At 55.0% G+C, this 23,703-nt stretch overlaps 4 protein-coding genes across 6 annotated transcripts in view; 1 reads left to right on the top strand and 3 right to left on the bottom strand.

Annotated features, from left to right (window-relative positions):
* Positions 1–936: 936 nt before the first annotated feature.
* On the bottom strand, positions 937–3,336 carry CALML4 (calmodulin like 4). The gene is made up of 5 exons (XM_072345763.1): positions 3,246–3,336; positions 3,116–3,146; positions 2,407–2,547; positions 1,805–1,993; positions 937–1,236 (listed from the first exon to the last, which is right to left on the bottom strand). Exons 1-5 carry the CDS (start codon positions 3,246–3,248, stop codon positions 1,139–1,141), a joined length of 462 nt encoding a protein of 153 aa, XP_072201864.1. The 5' UTR covers positions 3,249–3,336; the 3' UTR covers positions 937–1,138.
* Positions 3,337–3,892: 556 nt separating this feature from the next.
* CLN6 (CLN6 transmembrane ER protein) lies at positions 3,893–10,098 on the bottom strand. Its single transcript, XM_072345796.1, has 7 exons — positions 9,850–10,098; positions 8,671–8,785; positions 8,050–8,148; positions 6,214–6,402; positions 6,035–6,090; positions 5,539–5,661; positions 3,893–4,291 (listed from the first exon to the last, which is right to left on the bottom strand). The coding sequence occupies exons 1-7, from the start codon at positions 9,930–9,932 to the stop codon at positions 4,003–4,005; spliced, it is 954 nt and encodes a 317-aa protein (XP_072201897.1). The 5' UTR covers positions 9,933–10,098; the 3' UTR covers positions 3,893–4,002.
* A 1,165-nt stretch (positions 10,099–11,263) lies between these two features.
* On the top strand, positions 11,264–18,299 carry FEM1B (fem-1 homolog B). The gene is made up of 2 exons (XM_072345795.1): positions 11,264–11,975; positions 15,203–18,299. Exons 1-2 carry the CDS (start codon positions 11,728–11,730, stop codon positions 16,836–16,838), a joined length of 1,884 nt encoding a protein of 627 aa, XP_072201896.1. The 5' UTR covers positions 11,264–11,727; the 3' UTR covers positions 16,839–18,299.
* Positions 18,300–19,094: 795 nt separating this feature from the next.
* The window catches only part of ITGA11 (integrin subunit alpha 11), a 33,116-nt gene continuing 28,507 nt past the window's right edge, over positions 19,095–23,703 (bottom strand). The window contains exons 21-30 of one of the 3 annotated variants that reach the window (XM_072345891.1): positions 23,589–23,687; positions 22,676–22,752; positions 22,179–22,268; positions 21,550–21,640; positions 21,355–21,468; positions 21,039–21,125; positions 20,785–20,895; positions 20,585–20,680; positions 20,225–20,338; positions 19,095–19,962 (exon numbers count right to left, since the gene is read on the bottom strand). In XM_072345891.1, the coding sequence (XP_072201992.1) occupies positions 19,891–19,962; positions 20,225–20,338; positions 20,585–20,680; positions 20,785–20,895; positions 21,039–21,125; positions 21,355–21,468; positions 21,550–21,640; positions 22,179–22,268; positions 22,676–22,752; positions 23,589–23,687 (951 nt within the window). In that variant the 3' untranslated portion in view covers positions 19,095–19,890. Of the gene's footprint in view, positions 20,061–20,224; positions 20,339–20,584; positions 20,681–20,784; positions 20,896–21,038; positions 21,126–21,354; positions 21,469–21,549; positions 21,641–22,178; positions 22,269–22,675; positions 22,753–23,588; positions 23,688–23,703 lie in introns of all 3 variants that reach the window. The other 2 variants (XM_072345892.1, XM_072345893.1) reach the window with 2 other exon arrangements.

Genomic DNA, 23,703 nt, shown 5'->3' with positions numbered 1-23,703 from the left:
GGGGGGCTGTGGGGGGCTTGGGGGTCTTTGATGGCCCAGGACCCTGTGAGCAGGAATGCTTTGCTGCTGCTCATGTGGAGCGTTTCATGCTGGTGCCTTGCAGCTCTGACTGTGCTGCTTGGCAGGTGGAAGGGATGTGCTCACGCTTTGCTTTCTAACCAGCTGTGTGCTGGTTGAGCTCCTGCCCCACCTCGGGGGTTGCGTGATGGTGTTGGAGCTGCGCTGGGTGCCTTTACAGGGTCTAAAGTCACAGCACCGACTGTTGCTGTGAGGGTTTCCCTGCTGGCTCTCACCAATGGAGCAGGGAGTGCGTTGGTTGCTGCAGCGGGCAGCAGAGATGTGCACAGAGCCGTCCCTCCTTGGGCTTCAGGGCTCTGCTGCGTGCTGCCCTCAGTCCTCAGCTATGGCTGCCATGCTGTGGGTGGGATGAGTACCGACTGCTCTGGGTCACATCAGCTCTAGGCAGGCTGGAGCTGGGTTTTTGCTTGGCTTTGTATTTAGGTTTGGTTTTTGTTTTTTTGCTACACCTCCAGGAGCAGCGTGTCCCAGCAGCCAGCCCAGCACTCGGTGGCAGACCCATTTCCCTTGTGCTGTGTCTGCAGTGCTGTTTGAACACAGGAGCAACTGAATGGCACCATGAGCCGACCCTGTGTGCTGCTGCACCTGAGCAGCGTGCAGCGCTGCAGGGATGTGGTGTGCTGCAGGAGGGGAGGAGAATTGACACTCTTTGAGGCTGGCAACGTCCCCTGCAGCCAACAGGCATCGTGCCCAGCAGAGCCTGCATCCCTTCTATGTGCAGCACTGTGATGGCAGCATCTGGCTGGGAGCTCTGCTGCTGGGTCAGGCTGCGGGGCCTTGCAGTGCGGGCACAGCAGGACGTGGCTGTAGGTTTGCTGTATGAGAAGTGTTGTGAAGCACGATGCTTTCGCCACAAGGGAACGTCACACCTCATTTATTTCAATATCAGCTCACATTTTGAGAGTTTATTTCTCTGGGGGGATAGTGGGAGGTGCTGGAGAAGTGCAGCCAAGGCAGCCCCTGGGTTCCCAATGGCAAATGATGGTTCCTGAGTCCAGGAGGCGATGAGGAAAGATGGAGTGAAGTTGCAGGTCTTGCTGCTCACAAACCCTGCCTGCTGTCAGTAATCGACTGCAGGGAGACAAATGGTGCGGGTGAACTCTTCATATCTGATGGTTCCATTTGGTCCGATTTTGGCTTCTTTCAGCAGGTCATCGACTGCAAGGAAGCAAAAGGAAACACAAGGCTGAATTTGAGATCGGGTGCGGATCAGTGGTGCTGTGCTGCCTGAAGGAAGAGGAACGAGGGATGTGGGTTTTTGAGGTGGTCAGGGTCTGTTGGAGGTGCCGTCAGGTCTGTGGTTACTGGACCTCAGTGAGCTCTTGTGAGCAGGCTGAAGCCCTCTGCTCCTCCTCTCAAAGAGAATATCCTGCCGGTGTAAGGAATTCCTTAACAGAAAAATAATGAATGATTCTCGGAGTGCTTCAAAGTAATACGGGAGGGGGAGAAAAGGTTCATCCTCGTTGGGTCAGAGCGCATTGAGTTACAGTGCAGCTGAGGTGGGATGGGGTCAGTTCAGCATCAGGTGCTTTTAACTGCTGTCCAGGGAACGCCATTGCTTAGCAAACGGCTCCAAACCAGGACGAGGTCCCAGTGCTGGTGGCCGAGGGGTGGCAGCAGCATGGTGAGCCTGTACTGATGGGTGTGTAATTGGGGGCAGCACGCTAATGAGGCTATGGACAGGGGGATGCGGAAGGGGAGGAGTGGAGCCCTGGAGCTGCCGTACCCTCCTCCTCGGACAGTTTCTCCCCCAGTCGTGTCAGCTTTGCCCGCAGCTCAGCGGCGGAGATCAGCCCTCGGTTCTCCCGGTCGATCATGGCCAGCGCCGTCAGGATCTCCTTCTCAGGCTCCTCCTGCTTCATCTGCCTGTACATGATGTTGAGGAAGGTGGAGAAGTCCAGCTCTGCATTGCGCTCTGGCAGAAGGAGAGCACGTAAGAAGGGTTCAGCACTGGGGCCGAGGGCAGCTCTATCACCTCCTGCATCCCAGCTCTATCACCTCCCACGTCCCCCATCTTCTCTTCTTGGGGCTCCTCCTGGCTTTTGTCTGACAGGGGAGCACTGCTGGTGGCTCTTACAGCCCACATACAGCTGTTCTTGCCCAGCCTGAAGCTCCCCCCACTATGAGTTGGCTCCTGGGGCGCACGGTGACGCACAGCCCCCTCCTCCTTCACCATCATCTCCCACCCCCAGAATATCGATGTTTTGACCAAAACGTGCCCCCAGCCCCCCCTGCCAGCATCAACCAGCTGCGCTCCCTGTGCCCCCCCCGGACCCATTTTGGGACGTGTGTTCAGGACTGATTTTGGGGGGTGTGTTTGGGGCTCACCGATCTTGTGCAGGTGCAGATGCCGCTGCGCCTCGGCCGGAGTGGGGCTGACCCCCAGACAGCGCATCACAGCCAACAGGTCTGCAGCCCTGATCTTCCCTTTGTGGTTCTTGTCGTAGAGTGAAAAGCACTCCTTGAACTCTAATTAAAAGCCAGAAGTTTCTGTTATGGCAAAGGAGGGGATCGGGTGGCTCTGCTGGGTGTCTCCTTACCCTGCGGTGCGGGGAGGGGAAGGACTGAAGTCAGGGATGGGGTGGTGGGGGTGGTGGGGATCCCCCCCCCCCCGGCCCCCCTCCCCGCCCTCCCACAGGCATTGGATCCTGGTGGGGCCGCGGCCCCGGCTCCCCCCGCCGCGATCCCGCTGAGCAGATTGGCCATAATACTCTTATTGCATTGCAGCGCTGCGGTGCACACCCTTCCCCCCGCCCCCAACCCCCTCTCCGGGGTCCCTTCGGCGGGGTAGGGGGTCCCCGGTTACCCCTCCACGTTTGGCAGCCGGGTTTGTCTCTTTGCTCCCACCGCAGCTGAAACCTTTCTGCCTATGGTGGCCAACCCAGACCCTGCACACCCCGTGGGAGGGGGATGGGAAGGGGAGCCGTGGTACTGCGGGGGGAGAGGAGATTGCTCGGAGAAAAAGAAGGGGTCAACACCTCCTGCTGCGAGGGTCTGGTGCTGGGAAGCAGTAATAATAGCAATAATAAATACATACCATTAATTTGATCCTGGGACAGAAACTTGGCCTGCGGGGGGGGCGAGGAGAAAAACAGAAAAGAACCAAAACTTGCACATCGTTCCGGGACGCCTCGCGGTGCCCCCCCCTCCAACCCCCCAAACCTCACCATGTTGGAGCTCCGCGGGTCGCACCGCGCGGCGCCGAAGGGCCGAAGTCCGCCGGGCGGGGCGGGGAGGGCTGAAATAACAGCCGGAGCGGCGCGGGGGGGTGGGGGGGGCGGGTGGTTGTGCCGGGCTTTCTGCTCTTCTTTCCTCTTCTTTCACTTCTTTCTTTCTCTTTTTTCCTCCTTTTTTTCCCCCCCTTATTTTTTCTTCCTTTTTTTTGTTTCCCTTTTCTCCCTTCCCCCCCCCCCCCTTTTTTCCTCCTTCCCCCCTTTTCCCTCTATTATTTTTCTCTCTTTTTTTTTTTCTCTTTCATTTTCCTCCTTTTTCCTTCCTTTTCTCCTCCTCTTTTTCCTCCTTCATTTTCCCCTTTTTCCCTCATTTTCCCCCCTTTCTTCTCTTCCTTTTTCTTTTCCTTTTTGGTGGAGTTGTGGGTGTTCCATACAAATACTGAAGGGCCGTTACAGCTCCACCCTAACTCGTTATTCCCGCATAGGAACGTAGCGAAACAGGTCCCGAACAAGTCTCCACCTCCAGCCCCTCTCCAGCAGGGCCGCATCCCCCCCTGCAGCCCCACCTCCATCAGCTGAATCTTGCAGTGGGCTCCCAGCGAAGCCCCCCAGCTGACAGCATTCAGCAGCCGATGTCAGGCAAAGGATTTATTTGAAATACGTCTACATTAGAAAAACTAGATTTTATTATTATTGGGTGTCGGGTTTTGTTTTTGTTTGGTTTTTTTTCTCCTCTTCGTAATATCAAAACCTACAAACTCTCCTTCGCCGTGTGGATGTTGCTCATGTGCAGGGTGTAAAAAGCCCACGGCTCGGGGATGTAGATCACCCCGGGGTATTTCTTCCTGAGGGTTTTGTCGTTCCACAGCCACACCACCCACACAGCAATCAGCACCAGCGTGATGATGAACGAGTAGAAGAGGAAGAGCCCGTTGCTGTCCAGCACCAGACCTTTACGCTTCTGGTGCATCACCAAAGCCATCATGGCGAAGAAAGTGAAGATGTAGAGGATGAAGATCTGCCCCTCGGTCACGAGGTACCTGCAAAGCAAAGCACCCCAAAACCCACCCCAGCCACTGGTGTCATCCAGAAGGTTTGTACTGACAGTCGGAGCCCATTGCAAGCACCCTGCAATGTTTTTCCCCCATTAAAGCAGCTGTTTGGGTTGCTGTTCTCCCTGCTTGGCTCCATACGGGAGCCTAGAAATCCATTTCTCCACGCTTTGGAGCAAATAAATAGCTGTGGTGAGTCCTGAAAGCTTAAAGCAAAGGTTGGTGGGGGGCAGCAGAGCTCTCGCACCTCCCTGGCTCTGGTTTCTGTCTATAGGAAATGGGGAGGATTTGGTTCTTGTCAGTAAATAGTGAGGATTTGGCTCCTGCCCGTGGGAAAGCTGAGGAGCTGCTACCCGCAGTTTGTTACCTGTTTGTTTTCTCCCACACCACGCAGAACCAGGAGTGTAAATCAGGGTGCTGCACTCGTTTGGGTGAGCACAGAGAGGCAGCAAACTCACAGGGAGTGTCAGAGGCCAGATATTGCTTTGGGTACCCAGGAGCCCATGGGGTCGGGGTACCCATGGATGCCTCCTTGTAGGGAGCCGTGCTGAGGATTGGTCGGGTGCTGGTGGGTGGAACTGTGCTCAGTGCATCTTAAATTGCTTTCCTTGGAATGGCACGGGCACAGCTGATGTATTTAAAGGCAGAGCAGCGGGTAAGTGGGAACTGACCAAATCATCCTGATGATTTTGACAATCAAAAATTAATTTACTGTACGAGAACAGCCTCAGCGGGGGTCAAAGCCACAGGCACAGTCACTGCCAATGAATGGGAAGTTGTTTGGCTGCCGTCAGGGAAGAGGAGGCTAATGAAAATGGGAAATAAATAAGACCTCTCTCAAAAGGCCATTCAGCCCTGCAGGACGTGGTGCTGTACATCCCTGTGCTGCAGGGAGAGCGTCACCAGGAGCACCTCAACGCCATGCAGATCTGTCTGCCTACAACACAGTGGGTTGGGAGCTCAGGCTGCGGCTGTGTGGACCCCGTGCTGGGATTCCTAAGGAACGGAGGAGCAGGAAAAGCACGGGGTGCCAAGTGGGGCTGGGTCAGCTGTACCAGTGGGGGGAGCAGCACAGTGGGTGACCAGACACCCCAAACAGGGACAGGGACACACGGTGCTGAAGTGGCTGCAGCTCTCAGAGGCCCCATTGAAGGGAGATTGGGTTGGATTTCCCAGGCTGGCACACGAGCTGCAGCTCTGCCCTGGCACCAGCAGAGCCCCAGTGGGGCACTCACCAGTAATAGAGGCTGCTCGGCCCTGTCAGCAGCAGTGCAGACATTGGCATCCTGCTCTCATCCTCGTCGGGTGTGAAGCAGCCGGTGAAGTATATGAAGAGGATCAGGAAGAAGGGGATGTACCTGAGGGCAGAGGCAGCCTGGGGTGAGTTTGGGGCTCAGAGCCCCGTGTCGCCCCCTCCCCAACCTCCCCCCCGGTGTGACCATTCATTAGTGTGATCATCTGAACAAATGAGCGGGGTGGTGGTGGTGGTTGTTTCCCATTTTTGGAGCAGAACTGTCAGTGAATCTGCAAAGAGGAGGATTGAGCAGCGCTGCTCTGCTGCTCCCTGTGGCTGCACGTCCCCAGAATGCCAGGGATCAAAAAAAAGCTGGCAGGAATGGGCAGCATTTGGAGGGGGATCCCCCTGCAAGCACCCCAGCGGAGTGCACTGAGCAGCTCTGCCCCTCCGTGCATCATTCTGAGCCCTCCAGATTGACACTGCAAACCGCTTACCACATCGAGTGACCCAAATACTCATCGTAGTAATACAGCAGCTCAAAGGAATCAATCTGCAATGCAACGGAACAGATTTAAAAGGGCAGAGGGGGCACGGCACGCTCCCAAATAACAACATGCAACGATGATGGTGATGATGATGATTTTTAAGCCTCAGTACAAAGAAATGGCATTACCAGCGTCTCTGGCTTCAGGTTCCTGATGATGGGGTTCTCCCTGACGGACAGGTGGTGCTGATACCCGCTGAAGATCAGGCGGTGGTTGACAGAGTCGCCCACCAGGTGGATGCTGGCGCCCATAACGAACGTGATGATGCTGACGTAGACCATGGATCGCGGCAGCGTCTTTGGGGAGCGCTCGATGAGCTGACAAGGGAGACGTTGAGCGGTGAGGAGGGACAAAGTGATGCTGTGACAGATTCATCCCTCTTGTACCTTTTGGGGACAACAAGTCACATTTTGGGGCACTCACACCCGAGTCACCGCTCACACTGAGCCACGACTCCCAGCCAAGACTCCCAGTCAGGACATCCAGCAATTCCTTCCCCAGACGTGACCGAAAGCTTCGTCCACCAGCCACAAAGTAGCAGCTGCCGGCTCTCCTCCCCTCGTGCTTCGAGCAGCCCCTCTGTGCCCTCCAGCGGTCAGAGCCACCTCCCGCACCGCTCCCCTGCGCCGCGCACCCATCCCTGTGCAGAGGCTCTGCTGGGTTATTTGGTCCCTTTTCTGCCTAACGGAAGTGGATCCCTCCTTCTCTTTCTGCTCCTGAAGTGGAGCCCTTGCTGTCTCTGATAGCCTGGGGATGGGGAAGGTCTCAGAGCCCACCAGTGGGAGATGGTATGGCAGCACTGGGACCCAGCAAGCCCTGCGCTGCCAAAGCGGCTTTGCAGCCCTTTGTCTGCACACAGAAAAGCTCCTTATTTGTATTTAATTCTGAGGCTTAACTTTCCCTCTCTCTAAACACTGCCGCTGCCAGAAGGTTTGGGGAGAGGGAGCTCCCATCTGGTGCAGGAAGAAGGGCAGAGATGTCCTTCAGGGAGACACGGGGTGACCACAGCAGCAAACTGTGACCTATGGAGCACTGAGCTCCCAGAAGCTGCCTGTGCCACTCAGGACCGGGGCTGTGTGTTCCTTTCCAGCCTCAATGGAGTTCAATCACTCCCAAACTCAGGAGAGAACCATTTCCATCTCAGGACACAATTCAATTCCTGGCTAACGAAGGTTAAGATATATTTCTAATTGCTTTCCTGTGTCTCCTGGCTGCCAAGCGTTCCATAGGAAAAGATTCCCAGTGATAAGGCAGTCCTTAACCTGAAAACGTGGCTGCAGGATCTGGTGGCTGGCAGCTGGCGCTGGATAAATTCGAGTTACAGACGCAACTCTGCTGCTGAACAGTAAGTGTAGTTCAGCACTGAACGACTTAGGAGACCTGCTGCAGCTCCAGCTGCCCCACAAGGTCTGGGTGGGTTTTGTCTTAACACTGCACTTTGGGGTGAAGAGCTTTGGCTCTGAGCGTGGAGCTCAAGGGTGAAGCGACATGCTTTTACATGCAGGGAGCACGTGAACAAGCAAAGGAATTCCTCCCAGGCTCCAACTTCTGCGGCCTTCCCCTTGAATCACAGCTTCTGTCAGAGGCTGAGCCATGTGGGTACAGAATGCGGTCAGACCGGGTTTGTTCCAGCTGATGGCACACAGACAGGAAAGCAGCCTGACTCCCATGAGTTCACAGCCACCAAACTGCCTCAAAGCAGGAGAAAAAGCCTCCAAAGCCCCATCTGTGCTTACAGCCATCAGCTGGGGAATCGCTGGCAAGGCTGAAAATAACTCCCAGAGTGCAGAAAGGTGGGGAGGTGGTCGTGGGCTGCACAGAGGTGGGCACTGCCTCAGTCCTGAGCAGCCAGCATCCTCAGTCCCTCCTGCAGGAGGGCTCAGTGGTGGTTGGTGAGTGGTTTCACCTGAGGAGAAGTGCCACTTGCCCTGCTTTTGCAGCTGGCAGCGTTAAGAATGGTTTACCTTTAGCAGAAGAAACGGTGTTATAACATTGTAAGCCATGTGGAAATAATCTCCGGCACTCGGCTTGTTCAGGGGAAACCACTCCAGCGGCAGGATTATCTGAGGAGAGGGGGGAAAAGAGGCATCAGTGCACCCCCATGGCCCAGCTTGCCATTACCACACCTTGCTTTGAGCACTCCCAGCCCCACACCTGCTTTGGGATGGGAATAGAGCAGAGCTTGGTTTGGGGCTATGGCTGCTATGGCACCAGCTCTGCGGTGCTTCACCTTGCTGTTAATGGTGACACTGGGGAGCTCTCCTTGCAGGGAGCATCCCTGCTGGCACCATTGGGACACAGGAGCTAAAGGAACAGTGGGGTTGAATCTCAGCTGTGCACCCCTGCAGTGCTGAGGAAGCACTGAGGAACCCAACAGCAGCAGATCTGTGCTAACGTGCCATCCCATTCAGGTGCCAGCACTAAAATAACTCCTGTCACGTGCTATATGGTGTGCAAGAGCCCCGCGCTCAGGACATGCAGGCAAAGGAACAGGGATGAGCAACAGAAACATGACAGGTGTTATACAAAAGTAAACCTATGGGGCTGGCGATGCTCTGGGCACGGCTCTGCCACCCCCAGCTCACCATGGCGATGGGACGGCCGAAGTCCAGCACCCAGTTCTGCAGTGTGAAGTAGAACCAGAGGTCGAGGTGGAACGGGGAGGTCTTGGAGGTGTCCTCGTTCTTTGCTGCCCCATGCCTGGTAGGGATGGAAGGAGAGATCAGCCCCGTGGGGACGGGGAGGGCAGGAGAAGGTTCTAGGGCTACATGCCCAGCCAGAGAATGGGCTTTGCTGCTGGGTGGGTTGGGATCCGTGGTGTATGTACAGAGCTGGGGCTCTGAGCAAAGGAGGAGGCAGCACGGAAAGGTAAAGCATCAGGAATAAAAACCCACACGTCCCTTCTGAAGGCTCTTCCTGGCTGAAGTGGGACCACAAAAGCAGGATGCAAAGCCCGAATGCTGAATTAAGTGCAACTGTTTTTAACTTCTGTGCGACAAAACAAAGCTCCCACCACGCTTCCAGCGCTTCATAAAAAGAAAAGAATGCTATGTGTTTTCAACCCCATGTAAAAAAGTATCGAACACAAGAAAGTATCCCTGCCCTGCGATGCTCCAGCACACGGATGGCCCGGCCACGGCATCATCTTTATCCTTTGCTCTCAGGCTCATCCCGTGCCCTGCCCCTACAGAGCCGCCCCACTGAGCCCATTCCTCCAGGCAGCCCCCCCACCTCCCCAGTCTTCACCTCCCTACGGCAAAAGAAAGAGCTGCTTTAGGGTCAAGGTGCCACGTGCTCTTTTGGGGCGCTGAGAGCAGAGCCCCGAGCTGAGCACGGAGCTGTGGGATGCGCGGTGGTACCGTGGAGGGTTGGGATGAGCCTGAGAGCTGTGGTTCCCTTCAGAAGTTGCCATAAAGTCGGGGACACCAAACCGCCCGGGATGCCCCGGGGCACTGCAGCGTGGGGCGGTGGTAACCGGGGAGCACAGGAGGAGAGGAGTGGGGAGGGGGTCTGCGAGGGGCTGATGGGGTCCGTAAGGATCCTGGGGGCGGCCAGAATGATGTGTGCAGGGGGGGAGCTGCGTGGAGCCGGGCATCCGATACAGCCAGAATGAGCTGGGGCGGGGGGTCAGTTAGATGCGGGCAGGGGCGCTCCGGGCGACGCTGCGGGGATTCCAGGGATGGTGCCGGGTGCTGTGGGCACGACGGGCCGCCCCTGTACCCGAATACCAGCCCACCCCCCCCGCACCCTTCCCCGCCGCTCACCTGCCCGCGTAGAGCGGCCCGGAGGGCTGCGGGGAGCCCGGAGCCGCCGCCGGGAACGGCCGCCGCCGCGCCGAGCTCTGCATGCGCCCAGCCCGGCCCGGCCCGGCTCGGCTCGGCTCGGCTCGGCTCGGCCCGGCTCGGCTCGGCTCGGCTCGGCTCGGCTCGGCTCGGCTCGGCTCGGCTCGGCTCGGCTCGGCTCGGCTCAGCCCAGCACGGCGCGGTGCTGCTCCGCCCGGGCCCCGCCTAGGTGCTGGGGGCGGGCGGGCGGCTGCGCGGCTGCGGGCGGGGGGAGCGGGCGGGGGGAAGCGGGGCTGCGGGTCGTCGGAGCGGCTGTTACCGGCTTCGTTATTGCGGGTCTGCGTGTCTGTATCCCGGTTATTGGCGTTGTTGGTCCGTTCGTTGTCGTTTGTATCGCTTTTGTCGCGATTGTTTTTAATGATCCGTTTCAAACGGTGATCGTTACCGACCCCATGATCCCCCCCCCAGGCCCCCCCCCTTCATGCACCCTGCTATGGGGAGCAGCCAGCCAGCGCGTTGCTGCTGCCTCTGCACGCGATGCTGCCCTGCAGGATGAGCGCTGAAATCCACCCATACAGCCCCAAAACGGGGAGCAGGCACCGCTCTGTGGGCACAGCTCTGCTCTGCTGCCTCCTCCAGCTCTCAGAGTGGGAAGATGACACACAGAAAACCCTCCAAGCCCGCGATCGTCCCCTGTATCCCACATAGAAAATGCGCTCAGCTTGTTTTATTTCCGTGTCCAAAGTGCGCTGGGATAATCCGTGCTATTTTTGCAACAGGGGAAGGAGAGAAAGGTGATGTTGAACTCCCTCAGTGCTCTTCAGCAATAAAACCCCGCTGGTCCCAAAGCGGCAGCAACGCGCTGCTGTGTGCCTCCACCTGGCCGAGGAAACGGGATTTGGAGGTGGGAAGGAGCTGAGGGGCACGAGGCCTGAGGGTGTAACAGTGAGACGTCTCGCCTTCATCGCTCCCGCATTGAGGAGCACAGCTTTGCTCGGGCATGTGAACAGCCTGCAGGGCAGAGGGGATGGATGGTAACGGAGAAGGACAGCGCTTAAACACGGCGTGAACTCAGCGTGTCGGGCACCGCTGGGGCCGCGTGCAGCCGATCCCCATTGACTGCACAGCCCGACCCTTCTCCTCGGGGCTCCTTCCATAGCCGCCCGCAGTGCCGTGCCGCCATGCATAATGCACGCTGCACAGAGCACGGCTCCGGTTGCACGGCTGGCCATTAATTCTTTATTGGGCTGCTACCGGATCCCCTGCGGCACAATGGGGAGCAGCAGATGGGCTGCGTATTGCCACGGGCTGTCTGTCAGCGCGCTCGTGCCCCTCGCGGACCGCAGGCCGCAGGGGGAGACAGGGGGATTCAGAGGCGCTTTGCTGAGGGCGCGGAACGTTCGCGCGAGGCTCCTTGTTTCCCGGGGGGCAGCGAAAGGCAGGCGCACGGCTCACTTCCGGTTTCGCTTCCGGGATCGGGGGCGGAGCGGCCGCCAGAGTTCTTCGCCCCGTCCGGCCCTTCCGGCGCCCCGTAGCTGTGCCCCCCCCGCGCCCCCTCCCAGCCCGACCCGCGCCGCTGGGCCTGCGGGTTCGCGTCCCGGCCGGGAGCGGCGGCGCCGGGATGGGCCGCGGGTGACGAGGAGGAGGAGGAGGAGGAGGAGGTGGGCGCTGGGGCTGCCCCGCCTCGCCGCCGGGCCCGGGGGGCGGCTGGCCCCGAGAGGGCCGCATGTGCCCCCCGCCGGGCCCCGAGGCAGGACGGAGCGGGAGGTGGACGGAGAAGCGGCCCCGGCGGCCGCGGGCAGGTCCGAGCGGGGCCGGCCGGGCCGGCGGGGCCGCAGCCGGGAGGAGGAGGAGGCGGCGATGGAGGGGCTGGCGGGGTACGTTTATAAGGCCGCGAGCGAGGGGAGAGTGCTGACCTTGGCCGCGCTGCTCCTCAACCGCTCCGAGAGCGACATCAAGTACCTGCTGGGCTACGTCAGCCAGCACGGCGGGCAGCGCTCCACGCCGCTCATCATCGCCGCCCGAAACGGCCACACCAAAGTGGTCCGGCTGCTCCTCGAGCACTACCGCGTGCAGACACAGCAGACCGGCACCGTGCGCTTCGACGGGTACGTGATGGGGCCTGTGCTGCTTCTGGGCACGGGGTATGTGGGCTGGGTGCTGGGCCCGGTTATGGTGTGTGTATGGTGTGTGTGTGGTGTGTGTAAGGTGTGTGTATGGCCTGCCGTGGCTTTGTCATAAGGTATCCTGGGCCTCACGTGTGCCTGTTGGAGCACTTTGGGGCCACGGAAATGACCCAAGGGATGGGACACCTCCACTAAGAGAGAAGAGCTGGGGCTGCTCAGTCTGGGGAACAGAAGGGAGAGCTGAGAGCAGCCTTTTGACATCTGAGAAAGAAGGATGCAGACTGTGCATCCTGTGAGACAGGACGAGGGGAAATGGTTTCAAACTAAAAGGAGATTTTGGCTGGGTCTAAGGAAAAAAAACTTGTTACAATAAGACTAGAGAGGCACCCAGGAGGCTGTGGGTGTCTCTGTGCATTACAGGGGAGTAGCAGCAGATGGCCTTTAAAGGTTCCTTCCAACTCCCAATTCTATGATTCTGTGGTGATGTTCTGCCCTGGGCATGTCGTGTTGTGTGCAGGACCTGCTCTGTGCCTTGTCACGGTGTGTCTGGGGCCTATAATGTTGTGTACCAGGCTGTAGCTGCCTGCTTGGCATTGCTCAGCTGGTGGCTGGGCTGTTGATGGGCATGGCACTGCTGTCCCAGGGGTGTCACCACTTGATGCACCTTCACCACTTGAAGCTGAGATTGCAGGCAGGATTTTGTTAGCCTGGTGGGCAGGTGACCCCATATGCGTTCTGCACCAAAGCAGCTTTTCTGTGACATCAGGCATTCTGTGACAGACCATGAGTAGGATGAGAGTGGGGTGGTGCCACCTGCTTGCTCCAAGTGAGGCTTTTTCCATTCCAGCTTGGAAAAGAAGCAGCTTCCTCACTGCTGGGGGCTGTACGGGGTGGCAGAGAGGAAAACGTGATGGTTTAGGACAGGAACTGTGGTGAGGAACGTGGGCATTGCCAAGGAGCTGGTGTTCGTGGTGCTGTGTGACAGGCAGGGTGAACGCTTGTGGTTTGCTCCCAGTCTGGGGAGACGTGGCCAGCCTGCTGCAGAATGTCTGTTTCTGAATAGGTTTTAGTCTCTTTTAGGGCTCTCTTAGCAGCAAGTGAGCAGTACATCAGTTCTGTTAGATGCTGCCAGTCCTCATGTTAAACCTGCAGGCTGTTGTGCTGCCACGTTCCTTTGCTTTGCTGTCATGAGCTGAGTTACCTCTCTTGTTTTTAAAGGCTCTTGCAACTCTTGTCAGGTACTTGCCCATATGTCATTCTCAAAGCCAAGGCTGACTAATCCCGAAGGTCCATTTACCCTTTGAACAGCTTTGGGTTTGGCAGGTAGCTGGCTGTGTGCTGGCACAGAAAGGAGGGCTCCCATCAGATACTGAGAGGGATCGTCACGGTCCCCCTGTATCTCTCATCTGGCTCCTGCCTGATGAGCTGCAATGATGTCTGTGCAGCTCTACCTAACCCAGGGGAAGGCTGACTTGCTTCTTGCACGCTGAATGAAAGGGAAGGAACTGACTTCCCTGTGTGTGTGGTTTTTTTACTCCTCTTTCAGCCCTCTTTTCACAAGTACAAACTAGTTGAGAATACCTACCAGTGTGTCTGCCCTTGTTTTAGATAAAAGAAGGGCCTGTGTTGACAGAAAGTGATAGAAGGGCTGTTGTCTCCCCTCTGCTGCTGGATTTTCTCTCATGCTGTGCATTGACGGGATGCTGATCTGCTTGCCAGAGCCTCTGCCTGATGCAGATTAAAGGAGGTGTTGTTTGACTTACAATGGGCACAGTGTGCCATCACCTCTCCCTTGGCCTCAGTAGGAGTTGCAGCCTGGTGAGAAGAAAGGCAGCATGTGATCCCGGATCATGCTTGGCGTTACTTTCATTTCTGTGATAAGGTGGCCCAGACACCCCCCTTGGTTGGGCTCCGAGCTCTTGACTTGTAAATATAGACCTGTAGTGCATTAGGAAGTTACCTTGTGTTCACTCATAGAGCCGAGATCCTGATTTACTTCTGTTTGAATAGAAAAGTTCTTTGGTGTAGTTATGTATGTGCAAAATAAGGAACTTCTTACTGGGAACAAAGGTAGCCACGTCTCTTATATAGACATCTCTGCATGCCAGGGCTCTTAAGTGGCCTCTGAAGTGTTGTCTGGAGATGCTGGATTTACGAACAGGCAACCAGCTGTTTCTGTGGAGCTTTGTAAAATGCTGAAAATCGCTGCTGAAGCTGAAAGGAGCCGCTGTCTCTTGATGGCTTCATTCTGAAAAACGTGACTGCGTGGCCATATGGAAACAGTGTTTGTCCCTCCTCTGTGATCCGGGCTGTGCCTCAAACGTGTATTACCTGCAGGGTGAGCTGTGTTTAAGGGCTGCTTCAGAGATCTGAGGGGATGGAAGGGACATCAGCCCTTGTATTTGTGCTGAAAGTGCTGAAGATTTAGGAATAAAAATGGCTTAAGGAACTGTGAGGCTTTACTGGAGTTAACTGTCCCCATGTTTACGAGTGCCAGCAAGCGGGCTGCAAGGCTGTAATGCAAAGCAGAGCTCCGAAGCACTCTGGCTTAGAACAGCTTCCTCTTTTAAAAATGTTATTCTATTCCTCAAAGTCGTTTTCTGTTTAACCCGATTGCTGTTCTGCTTTGCATTCTGGTCTCAAGGATTCGGCACAGCAGAAGGGGTGGCAGAGAGCAGCCCTGCTGTCTGTCAGGGTTAGGGTATGCCAAATGTATGCTGTAGTTACTGTCATTCGGGTCTGAATTCAGAGAGTTGGGTTGCTTTTGTTTTTCTTTTAAGTATGTAAACTTAAAGATAAAACTTCATCTGTTTCTTTAATGATTTTCTGGCACCAGGGATGAAAGGAGAAGGAATTCCTGTCTCTGTTCTTCTGGAGACCTCCGCAGGCCGGGGCTGCAGCTTGCAGGTAGGATCTTCAAAGCAGTCCAGGAAGTGCTGCTGCCAAACGTGGCTCCACCCTCAGCTGCTTTGAAGTTTCCTCTTCCAGTGCTTCTTCCTGCAGGAGGTCTCCATGCTTGGTAGGTCTCTTGTTCTTTTACTTTGGCTATCCCGGTAAGTCTCTCTGCCTTTAGAAACAAGGTGGCTATAAAGTGTCTTCTGATGGCTAGGTGTGGTGTTGGTTTTTTTTTTCATGCTGCCTTTAAAAGATCCAGCTCTCCCTTGAAAGAGCAGCCAACCATTTAACTGCTTGTTGCTTTCTCTTTTCAGCTTTGTCATTGATGGGGCCACAGCCCTGTGGTGCGCGGCAGGAGCGGGGCACTTTGAGGTGGTCAAGTTGCTGGTCAGTCACGGCGCTAATGTGAATCACACAACGGTGACCAACTCGACTCCCCTGAGGGCCGCCTGCTTCGACGGCAGGTTGGACATTGTCAAGTACCTGGTAGAAAACAATGCCAACATCAGCATCGCCAACAAGTACGACAATACTTGCCTTATGATCGCAGCCTACAAGGGCCACACGGATGTGGTAAGGTATCTCCTCGAGCAGCATGCAGACCCCAATGCCAAGGCCCACTGCGGTGCCACGGCTTTGCACTTCGCGGCTGAGGCCGGCCACTTGGAGATAGTGAGGGAGCTGGTCAAGTGGAAGGCAGCAATGATGGTCAACGGCCACGGGATGACTCCTCTGAAAGTAGCAGCTGAGAGCTGCAAGGCGGACGTGGTGGAGCTGCTGCTGGCACACGCCGGCTGCAACAGGAGAAGTCGGATCGAGGCGCTGGAGCTGCTGGGTGCCTCGTTTGCAAACGACAGGGAGAACTATGATATCATGAAGACTTACCACTACCTGTATTTAGCCATGCTGGAGAGGTACAGAGACAGTGAGAATATAATCGAGAAAGAGGTCCTTCCACCCATCGAAGCTTATGGAAACAGGACAGAATGCAGAACTCCTCAGGAATTAGAGTCCATCAGGCAGGACAGAGATGCCCTTCACATGGAAGGCCTCATTGTGCGTGAAAGAATTCTGGGCTCGGACAATATCGATGTCTCTCACCCCATTATTTACCGCGGGGCTGTTTATGCGGATAACATGGAGTTTGAACAGTGTATCAAGCTGTGGCTCCACGCCTTGCATCTGAGGCAAAAAGGCAACAGGAATACTCATAAGGATCTCCTGAGGTTTGCCCAGGTCTTTTCTCAGATGATACACTTGAATGAGCCGGTTAAAGCCAAGGACATTGAGAGTGTTCTGAGGTGCAGCGTCTTGGAAATAGAACAAGGCATGTCCCGCATCAAAACCACCCAGGATGCTGACATCCACACAGCCATGGACAACTACGAATGCAATATTTTTACCTTCCTTTACTTAGTCTGCATCTCCACAAAGACTCAGTGCAGCGAGGAGGATCAGTCGCGCATCAACAAGCAGATCTACAACCTGATTCATCTGGACCCCAGGACGCGGGATGGCTCCAGTCTGCTGCATCACGCCGTCAATTCCAGCACTCCCGTGGACGACTTCCACACGAACGATGTCTGCAGCTTCCCGAACGCTCTCGTCACAAAGCTGCTGCTGGACTGCGGTGCCGATGTGAACGCCGTGGACAACGAAGGGAACAGTCCTCTCCACCTCATTGTCCAGTACCACAGGCCCATCAGTGACTTCTTGACGTTGCATTCCATCATCATCAGCCTGGTGGAGGCCGGCGCCCACACAGACATGACGAATAAGCAGAAGAAAACTCCTCTGGATAAAAGTACCACGGGGGTGTCTGAAATACTCCTTAAAACTCAAATGAAGCTGAGTCTCAAGTGCCTGGCTGCCCGTGCGGTGCGGATCTACAACATCAGCTATCAGAACCAGATCCCCAGAACTCTGGAGGAGTTTGTGAAGTTTCACTAGGCTACATAAAGTCTTTCGTGGTGGTGCTATCCCATCCATTGCAGGCAACAGAACGTGTGTGTACATGGAGTTGCGTTTCTCTCTTCTTTCGTTCTGGTTCCTTTGGATTCGGTCTGCAGCCTCAGTTCTCATGCGGCTCCTGGGGGGGGGGGGGATAAAAGCCACATGATTTTTCCTTGTAGTCAAATCTGGTGTTTGAGATTTTGTTTTTAATTAAAAAACGATCATAATGTTTCCTCCCTCGTTTTCAGAAACAAACAAACAAAAAAGGTTCCCCATGGAAGTGGTGCAGAATATTGTGGTTCAAATCTATCTCTCCGCTGGTGATGGCAGTTGAATGCTCGGAGTGGTTCCGTACAGAGGCACCCGAATGCCCCGTTCAAACTGCTCCTGAGGTTTCAAAACGTCTCCAAGTGAGGTAGGGAACGGAATTCCCCAGTAGTTACCTGGTTAATGTCTCAGCACAGGGCAGCCCGTTGCTCTTATACCTCACAAGTCTTGTAATGCCTTTCAGTTCATGCTGAAGATGTTGGTAACATCTTAAAAGCTTTTAATTTCCATTCATTTTTAATGACTTTTTGAACAGCAGTTATCAACAGCTATGGAAATAAGGGATGCCCTGTTAGGAAATACAGGTTCAAATTCAGATGTGATCTGTTCCTCCCATGACAGTTAATGTTCCGAGCTCTTCATTGACAATACTGTGGTAAGTATTGAGTAGCTTCTGAAGAACGAACTCGCTCCGTTGGTTGCAGTGAACCATTGCCATGGTTTCCTTTTGTGTAGCTCAGTCCCCCACATATAAAGACCATGCATGGATACCTAGGAAATGTATAGGGTATTTGTGTCTGTGTGTGTCCCAGCATTTCAAACCGCTTTCCACTTGTTTCGATGCTCAACACGCACCTTTCTTGGACTCGAAGAAGTGTGTAGAACTGCACTCTCGGATTCCAAATGCTGTATCTTCCTAACGGGGTCGTCGTCGCCAAAGAGAGTCTTCCTTCGGAGAGTGATTCTGCTTGAAACTGCTTCCTCCAACGAGCCTGGAGTCTGTGCCTCCCCAAATAGGACTTTGTGAGAATTTTTTTCATCATTTTTACTCCTTTCGTGATGGAGATCTCTCTTAAAACTGATTTTTACAAAGAACTGGCCTATCATAAGGTCTTCTATGATAAGCAGCTGATTGTACAGTGGAACTGCTGCTCCAGACAGCGCTTGTCCTGGCTGGGAGCTGCAGGTGCTGTGGCAGCACTGCGTTGCTGCTCTCACACCACCTCTTGGGAACTCTGTCATTTTAAAAGCAGCTTTTTAACCCTCGGATGATGAAAGAATGTTCTGTCGGTTGGTTTTGGGGTTTTGTTTTGTTTTTTTTTTTAACCAACTCTCGGGGTAGAACTTCAAGGTGAGGTTATGGCACACGTTTCTATTTGTATGACAGATAAATAAACACTGAATGTGGGATTGGTTTGCAGCTGGCTTTTTTGTGCCACACCAGGAAGAAGAGTAGGGCTGAGGGAGGGTGATATCACTGGCATTGGGGGTTGTGAGTCCTCCAAGGGAAGTGCTTTAGAAATACATTGGCTTCTCATAATGCCATCTTTGCTCTGCTGGAGGGTGTACACAAGGCCTGCACAACCTTAACCTACACACAAATACCTGCTCACATCATAGCTGCAGACCCGTATGTATACACACATACATTACATATCTCCTTATTACATATATCCTTGTTTTGTGTATGTGTATACATATATCCTTTTTATTATTGCTGTTATTGCTGTTTATTTTGGTGAGGCAGTATTGTGCTTGTATGTATATGTGTTATACATGTGTATATACATATATATGTATGCGTGTATATTTATAGAGACATATAGGGTGTGTGTATATATAAATAGGGTATATATATGTGTGTATGTGTATATATATGGGATGTGTATATGGGGTGTGTGTGTATATGGGGTGTGTGTGTATATGGGGTGTGTGTGTATATGGGGTGTGTGTGTATATGTGTATATACATCTGGGGTGTATATTTGTGTGCATATATATGCATGGGATGTGTGTGCATACATTTATATATATGGGTGTGTATGTATGTGTGCACATATAGGGATTCATGTGTATGTATATGAGAGTGTGTGTATACATATACATGTATATATGTGCATGCATATGTATATTTGAGTCCCCTGTCTGTGTGGAGGAGCCCCCTGCTTCCTCCCCCCAGTGGCACAGAGTGGGACAGGAGGCCCTTCAGTTTTCAAATACCATACTTTTAATCCTTTAAAAACAACAGCAAACTCCCCCCTCCCACCCCAAAACCAACTTTACCAACCGCCGTTACACGTTGGGCGGACGTAGCTTCCTTCCCATCCGCTAACATTAATATCAGCATAAATAATTCTGCTACGCCATAAAGAAAGACTGTTGTCGAACAGCTCCGACCCTCCGCTGGGTGCTGAGCACGGCCAGCCACCGTTCTGCCCTAAGGTGCTTCGCTCTGTGACTGTTTGTGTTCAGTGCATGAAGGAGAAGGCAACTCCAACCCTGTGTCTGCCCCAGCGCTGCCCTGCGGACGGAGCCAAACTTGGGTCCTATTGCCCCTTTTTTGAGGGAGATGGGGCCAGGTGTGCCCTGGGGTTTGGCACGGCTCCGTGATGGCGATTAGAAGGTATATGGATCATAAAAGGAAGGAATTTGATAGAGGTGGCGCCCGTGGAGGTGCTGCAGCCCCACGTTGTGTGCTGGGTTCGCTCCTGCTTGTCCCGTTGCTGCTGCTGCAATGCCGAGCTGTCCCCAAAGCAGTCTTAAGTTCCTCTCGCTGTGCTCCCGTGGCATAGGGCCACCAAATGGGGGGTGGGTGTACGGCTTCTCTGCCACGTATCTTTGTGTTTTCTTTGGGGTTTTTTGGAGCTGTCGAGGCGATTTCACCCCCCACCTCCCTCCCCACAGCGCGCATCCTCGTCCCGATGCATCCCCGGCTCTCCCAGCACCGAGAGGGACGGTGGGCTGTGAGCCCAGGGGGCAGCGAGAGGCCCCATCCGCCAGCATCACTCCAGCACAGCTGCGCTCTGCTGCTCCTCCGCCTCCCGCCGGCGGCTGCCGCTCTGAAAAAAGCCGAGCTGTAGGGATCAGAGAGAAGAGAAAAAGCCCAGCATCACTCGGGCTGGCTGCGTGGGAACGCCTCTCTTTTAAAGGGATGTCGTCAGGCGGTTGAAGCCTGAAATGTGAACACAACGGATGTGGAAAAAAAGGAGAGATGCTGTTGTGATGCCCAATAGATGCCCCTTGCTCTGAAGCTGTGTTTATTTTCCCCCAGCAGCCACGTGAGAGGTGGGAGCTGTGGGCAGACAGGGGTCCCCCCCCCCCCAGGGCACTGCTCACCTTCCAGAGCACCAGCACCAGTAGTGCCAGCAGCAGGAGCCCCCCCAGCGTGCTGCCCAGGATGATCCAGATGGGGATCTGCGACTCCTCTGGCTTGGAGATTTCAAACGTTATCTGGAAGGCAAAGAGCATGGAGATAGATGTGTTGGTTTGGGGTGCAAGAGCCAAGAATGGAGGTGATGCTTGAGCCATTGGGCACCCAACATGGGTTGTCTGGAGCTGTTGTGTGCCTGGCATGGGTTGCTCCAGCCCTTCTGCCAGCCACCAGCCACACTATTCCAGCAAGGCCAGAAAACCCCCAAAGCCATAGGGCTGCATGAGGCTGTCCCACCCCCATGGGTTTCTCAGCCCGGGGCTCACCTGGCGGCTGGGGTCCTCCTCACGGAAGACAAAGGGGCTCCCAAAGTGTCGCTGGAGGGCAGCATTGGTGCTCAGCTTCAGTGACTTGAACTTCAGCTGCACAAAGAGAGGCTGGAGCTCAGCACCAGCTGTGGGATGAGGAACTGCATCCCCAAGGGCAACCCCTGCTGCCCCACAGCTTTGCCTTTTGGAGGACTTACTGCTTTCAGTGACTTCATCCACAGATTGCCACGCAGGTGGAGGTTCATCTCCTCATTGGGGGCCAATTTCACATTGCAGTCAATGGAAATGATGTCGGAGTTGCTGTGGTTCTGCAAAGGGGGAATTGGTGGATTGGGAGCATCAGCTCTATATGCTCTGTGCCCCAGCTGTGTCACCGAGCAGGGACAGGCCCCAGGGTTCCCCATCATGGGGTTCCCCATCACGGGGTTCCCCTGCAGGGCTCAGTGCCTACCAGGAGGGGGGTGCGGGACAGGTCCTCCTCCGTCGGTGTGTGGCGGTAGTCGGTGGTGTTCCCCCAGATGTTGCAGGTTGTGTTCTCCTGTAGGAAAAGCAGATGGGGATGGAGCTGTGCTGGTGCCACCTCATTGCATCCAGGTGTGAACAGGGGACCTGACACTGCCCTGTCTCTCAGAGCTGTCACTGCTACACCACGGCCTGCACTGGGGACATCAGAGTGACCACGATATGATGCACGATGTGGGGTCATCCACGATGGGCCGCCTCCATTCCACCTCCAAACCCAACGCCAAGGATGGATCCCTCCCTACCTGGTCCACCAGGAACTCGGTGAGGAGCAGGAGGCGGTTGCCAGCCCTGGTGGCCACAGGGATGGTGAGTTTGATGGCTACTCCCTCCACGGGGAAGAAGCCCAGGTTCTGCAGCTGCAGGGACAAAGGGCAGGGATGAGGGATGGCAGGAGAACAGGGCGGTGACGTGGGGGTGGGATGCAGCCAATTCTTTACCTTGAAGATGCAGTGGAAGGGGGGACCGATGCTGTCGTATCTCTCCAGGGAGCTGTTGGATCTGATCTCATAGTAGTCGAGGCTGGATGCCCTGTGGTGACAGAGAGGGACAGAATGCTCCTGTAAATTGTTGGTAATGTGGCTTTATTTTCTCTGCCCCACATCCTCGAGTGTTACAAAAAGCCCAACAACAACAAAAGAGTGGCTGAAGGTCTAGAAAACCTTCCTGGAATCACAGCAAGCAGTGCCAGGGGCTGTGCTGCTCAAGACCACATTTCTGCTAGCAATCAGGTTAATAAATTATCAGCTGTGCCTTCACTCCCTCCTTACTTTGTACAAAGGACACGCTCTGCTCTAGCAGATGTCCAAAGCCCTCCATGCACACTCTTCTGCTTGGAGAGGTGACTGCAAGCCACACAGCTGCCAGTCCAGGTGCAGCTTTACAGCCCCAGCACTGCCTGCAGACATCTGCTAGGAACATTATTACCTATAGAAAGCTGTTTTTTCCCCCATGAGTAATTGCCATTCATGCATTTAACACGACACAGCTCCCTCCATGCTTCTCACTGCTGATTTTCCAAGCATGGCACCAAGCAGCAGTGCAGAGGCCCTGCTCTGTGACCCCGCACCTGGTGAACAGCAGGTCGGCCTCGTACTTCAGCTGGAAGTTGAGGTGGGCAACGTTGTCCTCCTTGGTGCTCTCCTTCTCCTCACTGTCACTGAAAGAGCAGCAAAGTACAGCATGAGCAGCTCCTAGGTACTTTTGTTGTAGTGTGGGGGTGCAGGAGTGCAATAGGAAAGGGTCCACTTCTGCTTTACAGCCAGAGCACAGAGAGAAGCAATTCTACTGCAGAGCTTTCATCAGCCTGAGGCCATAACTGTGAGGTGTTTGGTGGAAGGTTGAGCACGGACAGCAGTGGAGCGGCCCCATGGGCACTGAGCAGGGGAACCCACAGCACTGGTGGTGTTTCCATGCGGTTCTTCCCCACCTGGACACAGCAAACACAGCACTGAGCAAAGCACAGCAAGGTCCCTCCCCACCAACCCCTCCCCCCCCCCCAGCAGACAGCTGCAGGCAGAGGGGGAGCGATGCTGCAGACAGCAAGAGGGTGCAGCTAGCATTAACCTGTTGGCAACCAGGTAGATCTCCATGCTTTGCAGGAAAACTGACTTGCTGAACTCAAAATCCAGGCGAAAAGCCACCTGTGGGGGGGTTGGGAGAAAGCGTTATGAGGGAAAAACCTCCTGCACCAGTGGAGAGATGCTGCAGGGCACCACACAGCCCAGCCTTCTCAGTGGGGAAAGAGGCCGATGTGGGGACATGCAGGCTTTGCTCCCGTCCCCTGATGTGCTGCATTTTTCACTCCGAGGCTGGAGAACAAAGCAGCCCCTCAGGAAAGGACACTCCTGGGGGGAGCAGCACAGGGCTGCAGTGCACACCTGCAGCACAGGGTCAGCTGGTGGGGCCGGAGGCCAATGGCAATAACAAGGGATGTGTGTCACATCTGTGAGTGCCGTGGCGATGACCTCAGGCTGTCTGGGACTGCACAGCTGATTATGATATTAAAGCTCTCGCTGCTCACCGGCCAAATTTCCATCTCCTGCTTTGTCTTTGTCTTGGCAGGACTGGGGCTACCTGATGCCATGCAGATGCATTCTCAGCCCTTGGAGGTCACGGGGAGCTGCTCCCTACTCGCTCACAGCCACAACCATCCAAAATGCCCTTTTAGGAGCTGTCAGGGTGCCTGGGCTTCTCCTATCGCTTCCAGGCTTTGACACGGTGCAGCTTTGGCCAGATCTGGGGCCTAGAAATGGTGGGTGGCTCAGCGAGGTGTTGCTGTGGGGGTGTGCAGGGAGCTGCTTGGTCTTGGTTAATTTGAGTCAGGAAAATGTGTGGTGGAAAGTAAAGGTGGGAAAGTTGGCTCCTTGTCTCGGAAATGGAATCTCGACTGTGGTTGGGCTGCAGAGCCCACGGCTGGCTCTGGGGTTGGGCACACCCGGCCCCATGAACCAAGGGTTTCTTGAGGGGATGGCATTACCTTGGCTTTGGCACGGAAGAAGGGGTAGCTCACATTGCAGACCCTCTTGTTGGGGTGCTTCTCTTCAGTCGCACAGTCAATATTGATGTCTGTGTCATCCTGAAATGGGATGCAG

The sequence above is a fragment of the Excalfactoria chinensis genome, chromosome 10, assembly GCF_039878825.1.
Source record: "Excalfactoria chinensis isolate bCotChi1 chromosome 10, bCotChi1.hap2, whole genome shotgun sequence".
In the NCBI taxonomy this organism is placed as follows: domain Eukaryota; kingdom Metazoa; phylum Chordata; class Aves; order Galliformes; family Phasianidae; genus Excalfactoria; species Excalfactoria chinensis.
This window is presented reverse-complemented; position numbering and strand designations above follow the sequence as displayed.

Bases quoted from the DNA above. Each gene is read 5' to 3' on its own strand.
- CALML4 (XM_072345763.1), bottom strand. The intron at 2,548-3,115 runs GTATGTATTTAT...GCTTTTAATTAG, and splicing joins GTCCCAGGATCAAATTAATG to AGTTCAAGGAGTGCTTTTCA. The intron at 1,994-2,406 runs GTGAGCCCCAAA...TCCTTCTGCCAG, and splicing joins TCTGCACCTGCACAAGATCG to AGCGCAATGCAGAGCTGGAC.
- CLN6 (XM_072345796.1), bottom strand. From the start codon at position 9,932: ATGCAGAGCTCGGCGCGGCGGCGGCCGTTCCCGGCGGCGGCTCCGGGC. The intron at 8,786-9,849 runs GTGAGCGGCGGG...CATCCCTACCAG, and splicing joins GGGCCGCTCTACGCGGGCAG to GCATGGGGCAGCAAAGAACG. The intron at 6,091-6,213 runs GTAATGCCATTT...GTTGCATTGCAG, and splicing joins ACCTGAAGCCAGAGACGCTG to ATTGATTCCTTTGAGCTGCT.
- FEM1B (XM_072345795.1), top strand. From the start codon at position 11,728: ATGGAGGGGCTGGCGGGGTACGTTTATAAGGCCGCGAGCGAGGGGAGA. The intron at 11,976-15,202 runs GTACGTGATGGG...TTCTCTTTTCAG, and splicing joins GGCACCGTGCGCTTCGACGG to CTTTGTCATTGATGGGGCCA.